The 19596-nt window shown below is 38.8% G+C and overlaps 1 protein-coding gene across 4 annotated transcripts in view; it reads right to left on the bottom strand.

Annotated features, from left to right (window-relative positions):
- Positions 1-19596, bottom strand: part of LOC115238278 — a 200928-nt gene that overhangs the window by 63072 nt on the left and 118260 nt on the right. For all 4 annotated transcript variants that reach the window (XM_029811959.1, XM_029811960.1, XM_029811961.1 and 1 more), the window contains exon 2: positions 2978-3101. In XM_029811959.1, coding sequence (XP_029667819.1) covers positions 2978-3101 — 124 coding nt within the window. The remainder of the gene's footprint in view (positions 1-2977; positions 3102-19596) is intronic.

Here is a 19596-nt window from a genome sequence, read left to right as displayed (position 1 = left end):
ACGCGAAGAGAAGAGTGATATAAGTGGAGGAGAAGAGAGAAAGAGAATACACAAGCGCGACCGATACCCCGTTTTTATTAATAGAAATTCAATTTGAGCGAAGCAAGCCCGGCAATTCTGAGGAAATCGAATTACCCCGGTATTATCGGGAGCGCGCACGGTATATCCGCATGCCCGGCTTATACAGCCCGGCTGTATATCTATATACGGCGTACTCTCTCTCTCTCTCTCTCTCTCTCTCGGTACATGAAGCCACGATTTGCAACAAACGCGCGAAAGATCGCGATATCTCGCGAGTAATCAAAACAGCAGAAAATTACATTCGGCGCATTTATACGATAAAAAGTGCTCCGTTTTCAAAATTCATTATCTTTCGCGTACGTTATATCGCGTGGCACTCGTTACCTTTTTCGTGTAATTAAGAATAGCTCTTGCGAAACACACAATTCATTAAAATATGATCAATAACACAATACGGAATACGGTAATTGTCAATATAAAATAATAGAACACCAAACGGTACGTCAAATTGCTTACAATCACGTATTCTATTTCCTATCGACGGCCGAAAAGAGGTCAAAGATAAAAACAAGTAGAGTTGTGCAAATTAGAAACTTGCACATTGCTTCCTCATCATTTTATCTTACAATCATACATACAGACATTTTTTAGGAATATGATTTTCCGACGTTTTGGAACATTCTAAACACATTGGCATAGAAAACTCGAAAAAAAATTTTGTCACGAAAACAAAGCTTCCTCTATGAGGAAGCAAAAATGAGTCGATCGAGGATGCAGACGCGTAAAACGAGAAACAAAACGGGAAGTTTCGAACGGCTCTTTGATACATTACATCGCGTGTCGAAGTTTCTCCGGACGATCACAGTTCCGACGATCTTGCCCCTCCCTCTCGGTATCGGACCGTTTGGCAATTACAAAAGGGAGACCGAAATTCTCCCATCCCCCCTTCTGCTGTCCACGATCCTGGAGATTCGCTTCTTTTTCTTGCATATCACACCGGAAACTATCGGTTTACCGTCGTAAACAAATAAGCACGACACTGCCTCTTTCTTTTAAGAACAACGCACACATTTTATTTCGAAAGAACAATGTGCCCGGTGCGCGATATTTCTTAATAAGCCGCGATCGTTGGCACGCACAATCGCGATATTTCTTCGAGATCGTTGGCGCGGGCCGAGATACGTGCCGTCTAGCTCTCGCGAATGTACCATAAATATCTAAATAGCGGAAGTAAGAAAAATTACGTATTTATGCGCAGCCGCGCGACAGAAATAGCGCCCGATCAACGCTTTGTTCGCGACGATGTTTCGTGAGAAGTACGATTTTCCGGAACGGTTTCCACGGTGACGTGACTCATCGTCGTTTCTATGAATTTGAAACGAAAGTGGGAGAGAGAAAGCAGTCTTTAGTCGAATCGAGAGAACATTAGATCGCCAGGAAATGATAGCGTTTAATAAGATACCGTTGTTAAACATGCTCGACAGTGATATTTCTTCCTAGATCTCTAAGGCATCGTGTTATTTTTAGACAACAAACAAGGATTATATAAAGCTTGCTTTATTATTAATGTCCGTAATTAACTTTGAATCTCGCGTATATAAAACATAATAAAGAAATTATTAAAAACTATGTTCAGAAAAGTAGCACAGTCAATGTCCCATCAATAACATTTTGTCGTTTCTATTGCTTCTATTTTTCGCTTTTGATGCAACATTAAACGCTCACTTTTTACAAGCAAGCTTTTGTGAAAAAAATAGCAAAAACTACCTTATAATATTTTATAGCTAATATCAGTTCTTTTTTTAGTTTTTTAGCCGGTCGTCGATTATATAATATATACAAACCTTAACAATAATGTGGGGCATTTCTAGTGGGAATCGATCCCCTACATGATGCAGGCAAAGATACTGGTCAGTATATTATCTAGATTATATTAATATTCTTTTGCTCACTTATGTATTAAAGGAATTGCAAATTTCAAAAATAAAATTTCTTCTCATATTTGCATCGGCACATTTCGGTTATAATAATACTTAATTGACCTTTTCGTTTGATCATGGGAAATTTTTTTTTTTTTTTTAATTGTCGCGAGAAGGAGAAACACTTCTTAATCAATTCGAAAGAAGATAAAATCGACAGCGACGCGATGCTTGTCGACAAGAGGTCATTGTCTGCACGCACAATAGCGATATTTTATTCTCAGTAAGTCACGAGCTTCACAGGATTGTATATACGAAAAGCGCGTGCCAATTACGAGCGCGCATAAACGATAAATAAATAAACGGCGCCTAATCGCCACCGGCGATTAAGCATGATTAACGCTCACGCTTTCACAGATGCGCAGTTATGTGCAGATTATACGTACTCTGTGAACTTTTGCCATGGCGAGACACGTCGAAATAACTCTCTGGTACAAACGATAAAAGTATAAAGTGTAATGAGCGTTTCACCGATTAAACGCGCCACCGCCTATGCATGTGAAACAACCTGGCCACAGTGTGCGTTTGTATATCGGATTCGTCATGTGACAGGCCGACTATGTGTATATTGACTTACGTCAACTTTGAAGATTTCTCTCGATTGCGATGGCAGCATCACGCGCGTCAACCACGGAATAAGAATGTAATTGGGATGTGAAATCGAGAAAGATTTTAACCGCTCAATTGTCACGCATTTCATGTATCTTGGAAGTAGAAAAATATGAGGAAGCACTCATTTCCTCTTTAAATATTTGATATTCGCAGTTTTAAGATTTAATAAATATGTAAAATAAATTTTTTTTTCTGCAGGACAAACTTTTGCATTTACAATCTATGACTCTGGTTAAAAAATATAAATATGTTAACTTTAAATAAAAATTTCTTATTTTATTATATTTCTTTAAAAGCATTTTTTTTCTTCAGAGAAATAAAACAAGACTTTAAAAAGAGAAAAGATTTTTCAATTTTTCACTTACCTTGGGATCAAAGTTGAAGACCTGTTCGGGTCTGAGCGGACACTCGAGACCGCATTTGCAGGTTCCCACTGTTGTTAGATACTCCTTCAATTGATCCAGCGAACCCAGCGCCGTACTGCTTGGACTAAAATAGAGAAATAAACAGAATTATTCTCTCTACCTCTCTCTCGCCGCGATTTAATAGCGTGCAAAGAAAATATGATGCGTACGCGACGTGAAATTGCGCAATGTTTGCCGAGTTTAGCGAACGCGTCTTGGTCGTTTCTTTTTCTTGTAGTACTAACGATAACATTTCCATTTATTATCAACTTATTAGTCGCGTAAGCGACTAAAGATTACAGATTACAAAGATTATCAAGAATATATACAAAGCATAAAATTGAAGGGTTCAGAACAGACGTAGGGATATAATTTGTAAGATTTTACATACTTGAGAGATTTAAAGTAGACCTCACAAATTACGCACTTATACTACTCTGAACTCTTCAATCGGAAATCCAATGCACCACCAGATAATTCTACATTTCAATTTAAAGCGTAAATTGCGAGCATCCGACCATTGCCGATGGAATAAATTACAGGTTAAACTACTTAATCGAGGCAGATGTTCACCAGACATATGCAAAAATTACCGGAAAGTTCGAAACGCATCAGATGTTACGCTATGATAAACATACTTATTAAATTCCGCAAAAAACAATTCAAGAAAAATCGTACGTGTATTTTATATATTTCAAGAATCTATAAAACAAATAGTAATTATTTCTCCATAAATTTATAAAATACTTTGATGCATGTCTTTTATCGCTTCCTGATTTCATGTGTATGTCTTTCTGTTGATATATTTAATAAATAAATTTTTAAAAATTGTGTCTCCAATATTATCAATCATCTCTTTATAAGCGCTACTTTCTTGGTAACTACAGACTATTCAATTGTAACTATATTAAATGAGAGGGATCCACAGAGAAAAGATATTCGAGGTTATTGTCAGCAAAAAAATATCCGAGGATGCTATTCGCGTAATCGGCTTCGTGATGAAAAGCGATCAAGCCTAAGAGCATTTCAGGGAAGAAACACGAGGTAGGCGTATTATAATTTGGTGAACCGTCCCTCCGTAAGAAGAAGAACGGGAAGAAAGCGGAAAGGGATGGTTTATTAGCTAAAGATACTGCTTGTCTTCTCTTTCTCTCGCTCTCTCTGCTGGCTATTCCAAACGCCTGGAACGAACAAAACAAGTAAGCAAGGATTCTCGCCGATGGCTCGGGCTAAACTGACAAGGTAAAACAAGGCAGGGATCGTCGTCTCTATATTGATTACCCGGTGGAGAGACGAAGAGAAAAGACTTTGTTTCGGGGTACTTTGCAGCTTCCTAAACTAATAACCGCGGGCGTCTCGTCCCCGGTATTATAATCCCGCGGGAAAAGACGAAACTCTCCCTTTCGTCCTCGGGAATGCTCATGGCAATTATTTCTCGTGACAACAAGACGGATTCTCGTAAACCTACTCTGCCGCTAATTTGCGCCGGATTCGATTTGTTCACGCGAGACCGCCTTCCCTGTGTCTGCCCTATGTACATATAAAACAAAAGAGTTTGCGAATAATAAAGTTTATATTTTCATTTGATTTAAGTTATCTAAGAATTAACATCTTTCTCCAATCTTAAGCAATATTTTAATGCAAATGTTGCTTCTTAACTATAGCAAGCTTTCTGGAAAACAAAAAAACTGTAAGAAAGCAAGTGAGAAGAGTCAGTGATAAAACTAATAATTCATTTTTGATTAATAACAAATTAGGGCGTTGTTAATAAATTATGGCTCGGGCTAAACTGACAAGGTAAAACAAGGCAGGGATCGTCGTCTCTATATTGATTACCCGGTGGAGAGACGAAGAGAAAAGACTTTGTTTCGGGGTACTTTGCAGCTTCCTAAACTAATAACCGCGGGCGTCTCGTCCCCGGTATTATAATCCCGCGGGAAAAGACGAAACTCTCCCTTTCGTCCTCGGGAATGCTCATGGCAATTATTTCTCGTGACAACAAGACGGATTCTCGTAAACCTACTCTGCCGCTAATTTGCGCCGGATTCGATTTGTTCACGCGAGACCGCCTTCCCTGTGTCTGCCCTATGTACATATAAAACAAAAGAGTTTGCGAATAATAAAGTTTATATTTTCATTTGATTTAAGTTATCTAAGAATTAACATCTTTCTCCAATCTTAAGCAATATTTTAATGCAAATGTTGCTTCTTAACTATAGCAAGCTTTCTGGAAAACAAAAAAAACTGTAAGAAAGAAAGTGAGAAGAGTCAGTGATAAAACTAATAATTCATTTTTTATTAATAACAAATTAGGGCGTTGTTAATAAATTTTACAAATCTGAATTCGTATTGCGAGGTTTTCCTAGAGATCGGCTAGAGATTCGTTCATTTAAATGAATAAGCAAAATACGTAAGTAAGGCTGATAGCATTTTTATCGTGAGACTCGCTTTTAAACGCGTCGTTTACACACAACTATCGTAGAAGTGTAAAACGCGCCGCAACCCAAAATTAAGTTCGCACAACCATCAAGGAAATAAACTCCGAATGAATACGGTTGCGCAGATTTCGGTACTACCCGCTAACCGTAGTCTCTATCTCGTAAATAATGCGGTAACGCTTCTACGCTTTGGCAAAGGCCATTTTCCGTATTTCGCGGTGAGACGACCGAATCTGAATGTACAGTCGCTCCCGGGCGATACCATAAATAAGGGCAGGCAGACTTCCTCTCCTGGTTCCAACGCAAAGTGCGTTGGAACGCCGGTAACGGAGAAGAGAGACACCATGTTACGCCGGATGAATTATGTCTGCTGGCTGGGTCGGTTAAGCCGCTTGTCCTCGTAAAGCACGTAACCGCGCCGTTCGAAACTCGGTGTCAGCTTTTCCTTCTCCGCCCTTTCGCGTGTCCCTTTTTCCGGCACTTTCTGCCGACCACTACTGCAAAATCACGTAATTATTCTTGTTTTCGAGAACGATCTAAGCATCTGGTGCAGCGCGATACTTTTCGGAAACGCGATAAGTGTCCGTCATTCCGTACAGGACGCTCCAATTGTTTTTAGGAGCAGATGTACATGCGAGTTTGGAATCGCGACAAAAATTATATAACAAAGTACGCTCGGATTATTTTAATTTACGACACGCTCGAGGATAACGACCCATCCTCCATTATGAAAATATTACAGAGGTACAAGGGGCGCAGGGATAGATGGCAGAACAAAAATAATATCTGACAATTTAATTGAGTTAATTAACAAGCTGTTCCCGTCCGTTTCAAGCCATTGCTCATCCTGCCAACAAAAAGCAGTGTTGCGGCGACGTGCTGCGAGGGAGGTAAATCAGCCCCGAGATAAGTAGACTCGTTTACGGGGACGCGGCAATTGCCACCAGCTAAAGAGGCGCGTGCTTGCGCGTTATACCTGAAATATCATCAGCAAGGACTAACATCCCGTCCAAAGACAAATGCGCAATTATGAGGGGAGCTTTCTCGGGATTGTCGTACGATGTCGCAAACGACCGCCATTTTTACGGTAAATTAATAATTTTTTTGCGCAACGAAATGAATTTCTTAATTAACAAACAACATTTCTCGACGTTTGCAATCGATCTTGAAAAAATCCGGTAAAATTATCGGACTAAAAAAAAAGGATATGAGATAAATAAAACCATCGTTTGAATGAGAGAGAGAGAGAGCACAAACCTAATTTAAACAAATATGATCCAATTAATCAAATTACAAAATTAGTCAAATTTCTATCCTGGTTGTTCTTTCGTTTTTTACATTCCCTGATTATTTATTGAATTACTAAAATAATTTCCGTTCTTGTTTATAATTTTTTTTAAAATAATTTATTTTTTCTTAGATACATAAAAAAATAGTATTATATCTATAGCTGATAAGGCATGGCTTCAACGGTCAGATTTCCTCAACACGATTATACTTTTGAAAGCTGAAAATGATGTTGGCGCCTGGACTGTACTTATCTATAATCTATGAGCATGTATTTTACCTTTCGCGTGAGCGAAATGCAAACGCCCGCAGTAACCTGCACGCACGCTTAATTGTGTCCACCCGTTAGACACGCGCAGATACATATCAATTTCGACATTGATCGTGAAAATAGCAAATGCAATCCTTATTTACCGTTTATCGCGTCTATCCTTTTATCCACTATTCTGCAAATGACATCAAATTCTTAGAGGAATATAAATGCGATGTATGCGCGTGTGTAGAGTAAGAAAATATTTTTTTTACATTAATATACAGAAATTGCACGAACAACGAATAAACATAGTCGTTGCTGCTATTTGTTAAATTAATAAAAAACAAATATTTTATAAAACAAACTTATAACGTATCACGTTAATCTCGCATAATTACGTTACATTCAAAACATTTGATCGCAAATATGAATTATTATCGGGATTTTAACGCGCTTCTCATAGCCCACATTTATGCTATTAAATGCACAAGAGGATGCATCACGCCGGAAAGAGAGAGAGAGAGAGAGAGAGAGAGAGAAAGGGAATATTGAAAATGCAGCGAGACTCGCTGCAATTATAATTTGCGTTAACAATGCAGCCGTGTTCGACGCGATTCAATCCGCCGCGCAGCTATTATCGCCGAACTCGCAGTTACCGCAATTGCGTATCATCCGCGCGGCGGATAAGCGTGACGGCAATAGGACGGTAATAGGAAATTCACGAAACGCCCGAAATTGTTAATCGTCGCGTGCTGCGTGTGGCTCGAACGAAGGTCATCGTGCAGTAAATCGTCGAGAAGTCGCCTCCCGGTAACAATAATCCATCGCGCGATAGAGATATAGACCGAAACGCCAATTGTGGAATTGGCTCGTAATTCCAAGCTCGTTCCGACGGATGGCTCGGTCCGATAATTACCGATCGGGGATAAATTTATGACAGCGATAATTTATGACAGCGGAAACTGCGGCCGACTGGCTGGAATAAAGAGCGATTAACTATATAAAATGAAACTACCCTGTAACGTTCGTCGGCGGTATCTACGTACTTCGTTAACGGGATTGCGCGAGTGCGTGATTGCGTATCTACATATACCCGCGTCGTCGAATGTGAGATGAAAATTTAAATCGTTCCGATAAGCGTCGCGCGATGTTTCAGGTTCGTCGCGATAACGATGTACGCGAAAAAAATTACATCGTTTGGCTGGAATATCTGAATATATTTTGTGAACTGGAATAAGGGGACATTATATATTAAATTATACGATATTAATCCTCAATACTAACATAAAAATTATTATATAATGTAAGAATATGGTACAGTTTCATTTGACTGCACATGTTTCAAAGCACAATCAATGGAATGTTTGTTTTTAATAATCGCATCGAGAAAAATGGATATTAATTATTGCGAATAATGGACCGCGCACAAAGCGGTCGCAAATATAATGTGCGCAAAAGCACAATATTAATATTAATCGCGGCGAAACGAGAGAAACGATTTCAAATTAATTCGGTTCCATCATCCGCACTTACAACACGTTAAGCTGAGTAATTATATTTCGCGTCGCTTTATCAGCGGCCTTGTGTGTGCGCGAGTGTGTGTATGTATATGAGAGAGAGAGAGAGAAGCAATTAATCGGCATGCTCGCGTTTTAGACCGAATCATGCGACTACGATCAAAATCAATAACCGATCCGTAACGCTGTTCGTGCCGTGCTACCCGGGTATGATGTTCTGCTACGCCATCGAAATCAATAATCAATTCGCAAGATCGTCGGTGTTGAGTGGTGTTCTGCGTTACTGCCGTAGCCAAAATCGATAATCGATTCGCAACATCGTTCATGCATGCTCGGCAGCAGCGTTTTGCTCTCCAAACCGAAATCGCAACTACGATCGCAACAACGTTGGCGCTCTCGATCGATCGTAACGTTCATTAAATTCCGCTGAAATGTGATATCCTATATACGACGCATGTGTGATACGTTATGCAGCCTAAATAATTATAGGATATTAAACGATGTGCCTTAATGATATTGGTAACGTTGGCATCGAGATTTAAATGTCCCTTCCATTCAATAATAAAAGCGGCCGAGAATTTAACGCGCCAAATGCGGTAACGTGATAAATACTCCGATTAATCTTGTTTCGTCAGCATTCAAATTCTTTGAAGCTTCTTCGATTATAAAAACGCTCATGCAACAATGCCATATAAATCTTTGCATACATCAAATAATCGAAAAAATTAATTTATAAAATTATTTCTAAGCAAACGAGTTTTATTATATGCATAATATTGGAACTATCATTTGTAGAAAAAAAAAAATATAAGTTTTTTGTGAAAAAAAATTATTATTTTTAAATATATATATATATATATTTTTTTTTTTAAGTAGCGTGTAAATTCTCAGACAATTTCTGTTTCTCAAAAATTAATATTGAAACTCGTCGAGATTATATTGTTTCAACGTGATTCTCTTTTCGTATAATTCAATGCCGTTCTATATTAGGGCTGTATTATCGTATCCTCGAACTGTTTATCAATGATCTATTTGTGACGGTGTTCTTTACGCTTCGAAAAACAATTTCTATCCGCGGGCAAGTCAGCGATATGATATTATCGAAAGAACGTACAAGCCTATAGTACATAGCTGGGGGAACAAATAATTTTCGACCACGAAAAGTGAAACGTTAACGGCGTCCGATCACGAATCGCTCGTTTCCTCCGGGTGTTTTGCACTTTTCTGCATGCGAGTGAACCGAACGAAGCGGAGACGAAGAAAGGGAACGAGGGGTAAGAGATTCGAAAGTCGAGGTCGAAGAGGAGAGAAGGAGAGAATTGTTTCACAAGTTGAATCGAGCGCAGATTGCAGTCATTTGCCGGCATAAATTGCACGACCGGATAATCGTCTTGTGCGCAGAATACGAAAGCGGTCGCGGGCGCGTCGAAATCGTCGCGGATCGGCCGAAATTCCGCGATTCCGGATGCGAGCGAGCCCTCCAAATTGTTGCTTTCACCGAGTTGCAACGTATAAATAAGCACGGTTTCCGTTACATGTATATTTTCAACGGTGTACAACCATTCGCGCCTAATATGTCGATGCAAGATGATTAAATCATTATTTATTCAAACGAATGGCAACGCGACCTATTGCTCTTTTTGCGGTAAAAAGTTTACTTTATATATGTAGTTACGCGGCATAGAGATGTATCCAACCTACAATTTCTAATATTTTATTTAAACGAAGAACACGCATATGGGAATTGGTTACTATGGCATTGACTGCTCATAAAACGGAGAATATTATTAGTATTAAATAATCGATAAGTAATTCAGCTGAATGTAATCGATATTCAACGATTGATTAAAATATAAAACGAAAACTCTCTCTCTCTCTTTTTCTCTCATTCTCTCTTTATGTATATCCAGTTAAGTAATAACATATGTGAGCAAACATTATTATGCTGAAAAATCATGTTGAAATATTCGTTGCACATAACGAAAAATGTCGTGTACTTTTTTTTTGCTCAGTATAGTAGCTTCGCAATACCATTTGCAATGAGTTTTGTCAATGTACATATAGTAACCGTGATAATATACACATAGATAAGGTTATCATGACAACGCAGCAAATTTCAATGACAAAACGACTTTTACGATGATTATCGTAAATGTATGTACTTAAATAAGATCGCACAGTCATATGCATTCGTTACTACGGCCATTGAACTTGGAAAAAAAAAATCTTGTATCTACTATCAATCTTTCATATACATTAAATACGAAAGATTGTAGACAATTCGTGAAACGCAATCGAAATGTGGTCAGAAATAATTTGAAAATCTATGTTTTTTTTACTCGATTGCACCGATTTATCACATTATTGTAAATAAATTAAGAGCTCGCGTCGATAACACTTTAATTTCTAAATAAATATTTGAGGAATATTTTGTTCGTTGCCGTTCAAATAAAACAATTCGATTAACCGAGAACATTCACAATTGTGTATTGAAAATGTAATTTTATAAATGGTCAGAGAGCGAACGAGGACATAGACGTACGAACGATCGATCGCGCAACCCAATCGACTATACCCGCAAATTGCAGCTCGGCAATTGCGCGATTGCGACTCTTCAGGCAACCGACTCCACGTAACAGTTCACGACGATTTATAGATAGATGCGCGAACTTTATGTTTGTCTTTTCAGACTGTACATCACCACCGCGATTGCAACGAGTTACAAAATTTATGCGCACCGATAATTTTAGCATTCACGACGGCGATGAACTACCTTTTTAACTATAGACAGATGTCGTAGGTCGTAGACGATCTGTCGCAAAGCTACGCCGCAAAGTTACTTCTCGTGCAATTCTGTATGTCTGATCTCTATACTGAAGACGTACGGGCAAAGTTATCGCGGCAGTAGAATACGCGCCCCGTAAAATTGTCCCATTGCAGTAAACTTATTTATCACGACGCGGCGGAGCGTTTTATTCCGCGGAAAAATTATTTAAGACGCCTGCCCCGCGAACTCCGATAGGGATTCGCGCCGCACGCGCGCTCGTTATTTATTCACGAGTAAATGGAATTTCCCTGACTTTCTCAAAACTCATTCCTCAAATAAAAGAGATCTTTTCCCGACCCCGTAGCCAATAAACAAGGCTTACTGCCAACTTTACGACCATGGTCCCAGGTGGTTCCGGCACGCCGTCTCTAGATCGCGGGGACTCTGTTGTTCCGCAAGGAGCTTATCAATCGCTCGAGATGTGAAAGCACCGTATGCTCGCTCGCAACGCCGACAAATGACTATGGAATCGCTTTCTAACTAATGTGCAAAGAGACGCACTGATGCGGGAATATCCAACAAGCGAGATATCGCGTTCAGTTCGTGAAATTCTATCTCGCTAAAACGGCGAAATTATATCAACGCTACGATCTCATTATTCGTCCTCTCCTCCCTTGTATACACGCGCAAATTAATTGTTGACAAATCGACTCATTGTATATGCGTTGACCGCAGCATGCCAAAATACGCCAATACGCATCAGAATACGCCGCAACAAGACGTAGTATGCATCCATTTGCGACATAATTTGATGTATTCTAGTCTTTGTATTCTACGCAAACAATACTCCATCAGAGAGAAATATATATATGGCTGTTTTAAGTATTAATTATCTCCAAGGAAAATTGTTTCCCGAAAGCGTTGTCGTGTTTTAAACTACTTTGTATACTTTGCTACCATTCACAGAACCTGTCGATTGTTCTCACGTTGAAAGGCGGAAGGCACAAAAAGATAAAGGATAATTACAAGATTCGAACATAATATTATGCCAATTAATTAGCCAGCTACTGCCGATTTTTCAAAAGTGATGCAAATTAAATCCTTCTTGCGCATGTTATATGACGGATAAGGATCTGTAATTAACACGTGCGTGTAAAAGACTTGTATAAAGAAAGGCGAAAAATGTTTGATTATTTTTGGCTGTTGACTGAAAAAAACAGCAAGAAAGCTGTAATAAAAAATATCAACATACATACTTGCAATTGCATGCTTGCTATATTCGAACAGTATTTGCGATAATTAATCGTCAATGAACCTGAATGGAACAACGAGAGCAAAGTAGATAATCGCGAGGCATCACACTTCACTAATTTCACGTAACGACCGATGAGCTTTTGTCTGTAAAACACCGCTCTCCAGGGATACTGTAGCAATGCAGCATCATTAAACACATGAGAGAATGAGCGGCTGACAAACGTAAACGAGCGAATATAATTATATAACCGATATAAAAAAATACGTTTCTCTCATTTTAGTAATCATACGAAATAATTGCATCGAATCATTGTATTTCTTTTGTCATTAAAACGCATTTAGATCAAAAATTAAACTCACTGATTAAAAAAATTTCATATATTAATGTAGATAATAAAAGTACATATTTTATAATAAAGTTTAGAGAGCATTAAAAATATTATTGAATTGTTACTATAAAAAATTTATCGAAATTATAATAGAAAATATGTCTTTTTCTCGTCATCTTTACATTTACGAGTTGAATAATCTGGTTTTGGAAGTTTATTCGACAAATAAATGTAAACTGGTGTCGCACCTCGCTTTGTTAAAGACGCATTGGAATGATCTCGTAATTTACTTTCCAAAACTAGCAACGGAACTGAAATGGCACAGAATCATACAGCATCGTACTTCGCTAATTTCGCGTAATGATCAGCGAGCTTATTCGCGAAGCGGCTGCTCTCCTGAGACGCTTCGCCAGCGCAACATAATTTACGTCTGTAGTCATGAGGGGTAGATGGCGGCTTATAGGGGTTACGAGAAGCGGGGGTATAATTATTATCGAAGGCAGGTAGCAGCAGCAGCAACAGCAGCATATGGCGAATGCGAGGAGTCGACGTACCTCTCCTCCAGTTTCCCTCTCTCTCTCTCTCTCTCTCGGTCCCGAGTCGGAGGATCACCATCTGTACGTCCCGGTAAATCCCATGACTCCGCGTATTATTAGCTTGCATTATTGATTTATTATTTAGCGCTAGGCAGCCGCGCAAGCGCCCGCTAAATCGGGGTTAACCGCTCATTTGCCGACGGTGCATTATGGTTTCTGCGTTATGACGCCGTAATGAGGCAATATGAGGAGGAGGGAGATGAAGACCCTCTGGACTTTTTATCGCCGTCCTACTTTTCTCCGATATCTTGCTTCAATTATGTCCTCGATTGTGAGAATTATTTACGTAAAACTCGACAAGATTCAGAACTCTCACAAAACATACTTTCACCGTAAATAGTTATTTAAGATTTCGTAAAACTGTAGAAAAAGATGAATAAGACTAGTATACAATTTTTTAATGAATTACAAAAAGCATAATCAATTTGTCTCATTTTAAAATGTATAAGCTCATGAATAATACAATCTTTTTTTTCTTAAGTTTAGCTGTTAAAAACATTCCTCGATAAATTTTTAATCTTAGCTGTGTGTTTTTTTAATTTAGCTGTTAAAAACATTCCTCGATAAATTTTTAATCTTCTCGATATAAAATGCGATGTGATCAGGATAAATGAAAAGAGAAGCAATTATTGATAATCCAGCATTTTAGTAACCAAACAGTGTTATTACAGCTGCCATAATTACTCGAGTAGCATCATACATCCGTTTCAGTGTAAACTCGGAAATCTCGTCGAGAATGCGTTTCAACGATATCGCAATTCTACAAACACCACATGTGTGCAAAAATAATTCTAATTACTGCGTGGGCGCGAGAGGTACGTTAATGAAACATCCCGCAATTTCAGCGTGGGACGACACCTACCCGTCCTCCTCGTGAAGTTTCGCGTCTCTCGATTATTGTTGTCCACGATTACATTTCGATTACATTAACAGCAGAACGACGCGCCGGCAAATTGTTGCTCACGTTGCCCGATAACGCTCTCGCCGATAAATTAAATGCCGTGATAAACTAGTAGCGCCCTTATGCATACACACATATACACACGCGACACGCATGCGTCGCGTACACGTGCACGGGTTCATACAGACACGCGTAATCGCGTACACGCAAACGTCGAATGGAAACCCGTTCCGGAGTGAGTCGCTTATCGAAATCGGCCGTATCATAACTAGTACCGGCGTAACATAAAACGAATTTTCCATTAAGCGCAAACTAACTGCGATTCACGATCTATGCACATCACGCTGCCAATTTAACCCATTTAATAAACTACATCCAGGATTGAATTACTCATCGGACAAGATATATTATACGTAGAATCCACAAAGCAGAGTATTGCTTAAAAAGGAGAAAAATTAAGATCCTTGAAAAAATAAACAACTTATTAAACAGAGAGAATTAATGCACCTAAAATTTTAAAATGATGTCTGCATAATCGAGAGAGATTACATGCATTCTATTATATCTGACATTTCCGAATAAAAATGTTCTATAATTATCAAATATCAATATTTTTCTTTACCGTATTATTTTTCATTGTATTTCTGAACGACTTTGCAAAATGTTGCAACACGTGGGCTACCTGCTCCGATATACCTGCAATCATACTTAATTGTGGGATCCATGTCCGAGACTAATTCTGTGAACCGATGGCGAGACGCGAGCATCGGCGGCGCGAATGTGTGGCTGAGATGATTAGTAAGAAGGGGATAAATTGCACGATAGACGCTGTCGATATATCTTCCATACTGCACCACTCTAATTAATTCGCGAGCGCGCGATTAACGGACGCAACATCTCTTGAATATGGCGCACGGCTATCCGTTATATTCTACCGCGCCGCCGGTATAAAGCATTTTGCGATCTGCATATTTTAGCGAGCGCGCTTCTAACTTGTTCTCGCGATTATAACTCTACGCTCGCATCACTTCGAGCGTACATTCCTCAAGAGAGGTAATCAACGGAATGTTCAATTTCACTTCGCGTTTTTATCAGTCGGGACGCATATATTTCTAAATGAAATTTAATTTACGAAGGTTTCACGAGCGGTTTTCAAAATACATAGTATCACGTCACATTATTTTTCCCGACTTTTCTTCGAAGAGAAATTAATTTCCGCGGCGCGTGACTAAGCGTATGTTTGTATGTGTGTATTACTTTAATTACAAAATTGTTCCATATGAAATAATGAACATGCGTCATGAGTCGTCATTTTCCTCAAATATAAAACGAAGAACAATGACGGACTAAAACAGGTGGCGTATAATGACAATTTGTTAAGCATGATTCTCTAAAAAATCGCGCGAAGTAACAGTCAAGCTGGCCTTGAATGCCTAGCAATTACGTGTCTACCGCAAATAAGCGGAGACGATGCATGACATCACGCTGCATGTGTTAGCACGTCTGCACACGAGTATGCTATTGTAAATTTATGTGCTCCGGATTACAAGCATCATTTCGATACGTTTACATTTACACGATTAGAACACCCGTCATCTATATAATAAAAAAGCGACAAATTTGCATAATCATTGAGATTTTATATGTATGCCAATTTTTTTTTTTTTATTATAACATATTTTCATTCATAATTCATGAGTATGTACGTGAGTATAATAAATTAATAATTGTGCGAAACATAACTTTCCATTACATCCGTATAAACTGCTATTATATTCTCACAATTATTACCATATAGTTTCATATGAGTTAGAAAGAAAGATTATTAAACTACGTGTGTGGAAGAAACTATATGTTTCAATATTCTTTCAAGCAGCAAAGATACCAAGATCTCAAACAATTCGCAATTATTCGAATCGAGGTATTACGTAACGAAAAGACACGGCGAGAAACACAATAATGGAAAACTATAATCGCTTTGTTTCCGTGCAACCACGAAGAATGCGTAGATAGATAATTCGCGTAAGTATTACGTAAGAATATTGAAATTAAGCATTTAAAGGTAATCATCGCGAGAATTACGAGGATATCACGGCAAGACATACGATCATGCCAGGCGGGGCTAATTGTTAGCGAGTTAACGATGATCGATGATAACGGGTCGTGCTCCCTTATCGAGCGACCCGTGTTGCACGTAACAGGCGCTTGCATGCAACGGCAAGCTGCTTTTACATCGTTACGTGTTTGCAAATTTCGAGAGGGCTCGCATGTGCGAACTATTATGCGTGAGAGATTGCTTTTTCAGTTTCACGAAGCCCGACGGGGCAATCTTGAAGGTAATCGTGCGCCGAATAGGGGAATATTTTGTTTAACAAGCGCGCGATATCATCTACGAGTATAAAGTTCATTTTAGATGATCTATAAGCTCGAGTTCAGATACCTTCCCCTAAGATATGTTTTAATACTAAATATAATATATAGATATATATATAAATTCGTTTTCTGTATTTTATAAATACACATATCTAAAAATAAAAAATTTTGACGAAAGAAATAAAGTTTAAGAGTTTAATAAAATATCTATAAAATTATATTTTAAATATGAAAACGAGTCGAAATGTATCGAAACTGAATAACACGATGAGAAACGTTACATAAGTTTCCATAGATTCCCTGTTATGTAGTTTGCATTAATGTGCATCCAAGGATAATACTCCGAGCGAACACTCGACAGCGTTTGCTCCGCAAGCATCCATAACGATAAAACGTTTTAACGAGTGCGTCGAGTGCCTCGTAAGTTCTTTTTTCCCTGCGTACATCATTAATTAACTCCGGCGAATGAAAAACAGCCTCTCTCGCCCATCCAGCTGTACCCGGCAATAATAAAGCGGGGCAATTAGCCACTTTTAATAACGTCGTTTCACCGGACGACTTGTTTGTACTTTCCTCCCACCCTCCCTCCCTCCCCTTCCATCCCTCACTTCTTTTTTACACCGTTTTCTCTGACGTTCATGCATCGTAATGATTCCGCGCGCACGTGTTGCCGTGTGCCGGCAAATCCACGGGTAAGCGCATTTTAATTGACCTAAATTTCGCGAGACTCGACTGGCGAAAGAAATGAAAAAAAGAGAGAGAGAGAAGAGATCTCCCCGGCGAGAATCACGGCAATTTTTATGCCGGCGCACTTAATTGTATATCCAAGTGCGATAACGAGAAATTTTATTTTTGATCCTTTAACGTTGCTACGCTATGATTCTTTGTATTAATGTAATTATCAAATACTGCGTCGTTTTGAATTATCTACGCTATTCTTCCTGATTAGCGTCAATTTTCAAAGTTGATAATTATAATATGGCAAATTAATTTATAATATAATAAATTGTAAGCATTAATAATTGTAAGCTTTGTAATTTTTTATAATAGTTAAAATATACACTAATTGTGTTACAATCAATACAGAAATTTATATGATTCCTCATACAAAGTAAATATGTATATGGATTTTATTAAGTGCCAAAAAAATCGAAAAATATATAACTACTCGGTTGACGGCACGTTAAATATCCGTTTATAAAAAAAAAAACGGATCTTATAAAAAAATTTTCTTTTTCATATAAAAAGAGTTTAAAAAACGAATATAATAAAATGTGTTTCATGTCTCTCAATCTTAACCGGCAATTATATCAGTGCGATATCTTCGGCTTTCTTTTTCGCACGGTGATAATTGTACCTTCCCACCCTTTCCCGAAAGCGTTGTAAAGTTGTACCGTGAATCCCACAGAACAGCCGCTCGTAAATATGCACGTCGTTTCATGAATATGCATCGTTCGCGGTGCATACGCGGCTATGCAACGCGCTATGCAGCACGTTTATCCATGTGCCCCTTAAGACTTCGGTTAAACGCCGGTGCGCGAGTTTCCAGTCGAATGACGTGCCAGTTGCACGAAATATGACAACTACTACCGTTGTCGCCATAGTGACGGAAAAGCAAAAACAAAAATCCACCATCGATTCGTCCGTTCTTCCAATAATGCATTTTCTGACGGTCACCATTGTTTCCACTATACTTTTTTAATTTTTTCATAATTTCTCATAAATAAAATGTAGCAGAGAAATCTTGGAGAGATATTATTAAATCGACCTCCGCATACAGCCCGATATTTATCTCATTGTTATGCCGAAAACCCAAATCGCCCTTAGCCAAATCCATTGTAATATAATGACAATTGATTGATATGTTAATACAATCAATACACGCTTCATGGAAGTTAATTGAAATTATGTATGTTGAGATGCGCAATGTGTTAATTATGTACGGCGTATCTGCAAACAGTATGAATTAATCCCTTCCTATCGTCCCATTAACATTCGACAGCGTATTAAGCGTATTAATGCTGTACTAATACGATATCGCGGCTACTCATCCAATAATGAGCACCGTTACACGAAGTATGGATTACCGATGCAATGGCGGTTAATAAATTTTGCAAAAGCTGCCGCTCGTCGACATGTCGTCGCTCTCCAAATTCTCTCTCTCTCTCTCTCTCTCTCTCTCTCTCTCTCTCTCTATTCCCTGAGAACACACCCGACGATTTCCCTTCTCTCTTCTATCAGCGATAACTTTTTTTTCGGCACCATTTTAAGTAGCACGATGCATATTTATATCCTCGCCAACGCGAGGAACGAAAGACAAATGGAACAGATTGGTTTCCGGCAGTGGCACGGGCGGCGTTGACGAGGTGGCAGCTGCAAAAGAGGGCCCCGTGTTTGTCACAGGAGGCAGGAAACACTCGCACCCGTTAATAACCCAATTAAAATGGACAGGAAACGTACCCCTGGTACATACCCCGTCGGCACGTTCAATGCCACCACCGCCACTATCGCCATCGCCATCGTTATTACAACTACTACTATTACCATCGTAGCCACGATATTACATTACTGTCGCAATTGCACGACTGTATCAGAGTGATGTAACTCACAGCCGATCCGGCGTGCTCAAACCGCGGCCGTTCATCAATATCTCGTGTACGCAGCATTGATCGATATTTAGTTAGATACTCGGAATTGGTATTAATAGATGCTTTACTGCGCGATATATCTAATGGAATAAAATTTTAATAACACGGCACAAAAAGCTCTTTCTCTACCTTATTGGTTATAAAATTTTAAATATACACCTTGAAAGATTGAATTGATCGGAAAAGTACTTGCGAGATCACCGCACGACGCTACACG

The sequence above is a fragment of the Formica exsecta genome, unplaced genomic scaffold (assembly GCF_003651465.1).
Source record: "Formica exsecta isolate Colony F162 unplaced genomic scaffold, ASM365146v1 scaffold33, whole genome shotgun sequence".
NCBI classification, from domain to species: domain Eukaryota; kingdom Metazoa; phylum Arthropoda; class Insecta; order Hymenoptera; family Formicidae; genus Formica; species Formica exsecta.
Note: the sequence above shows the minus strand (reverse complement) of the source record. Positions and strands in the feature narration are given on the sequence as shown.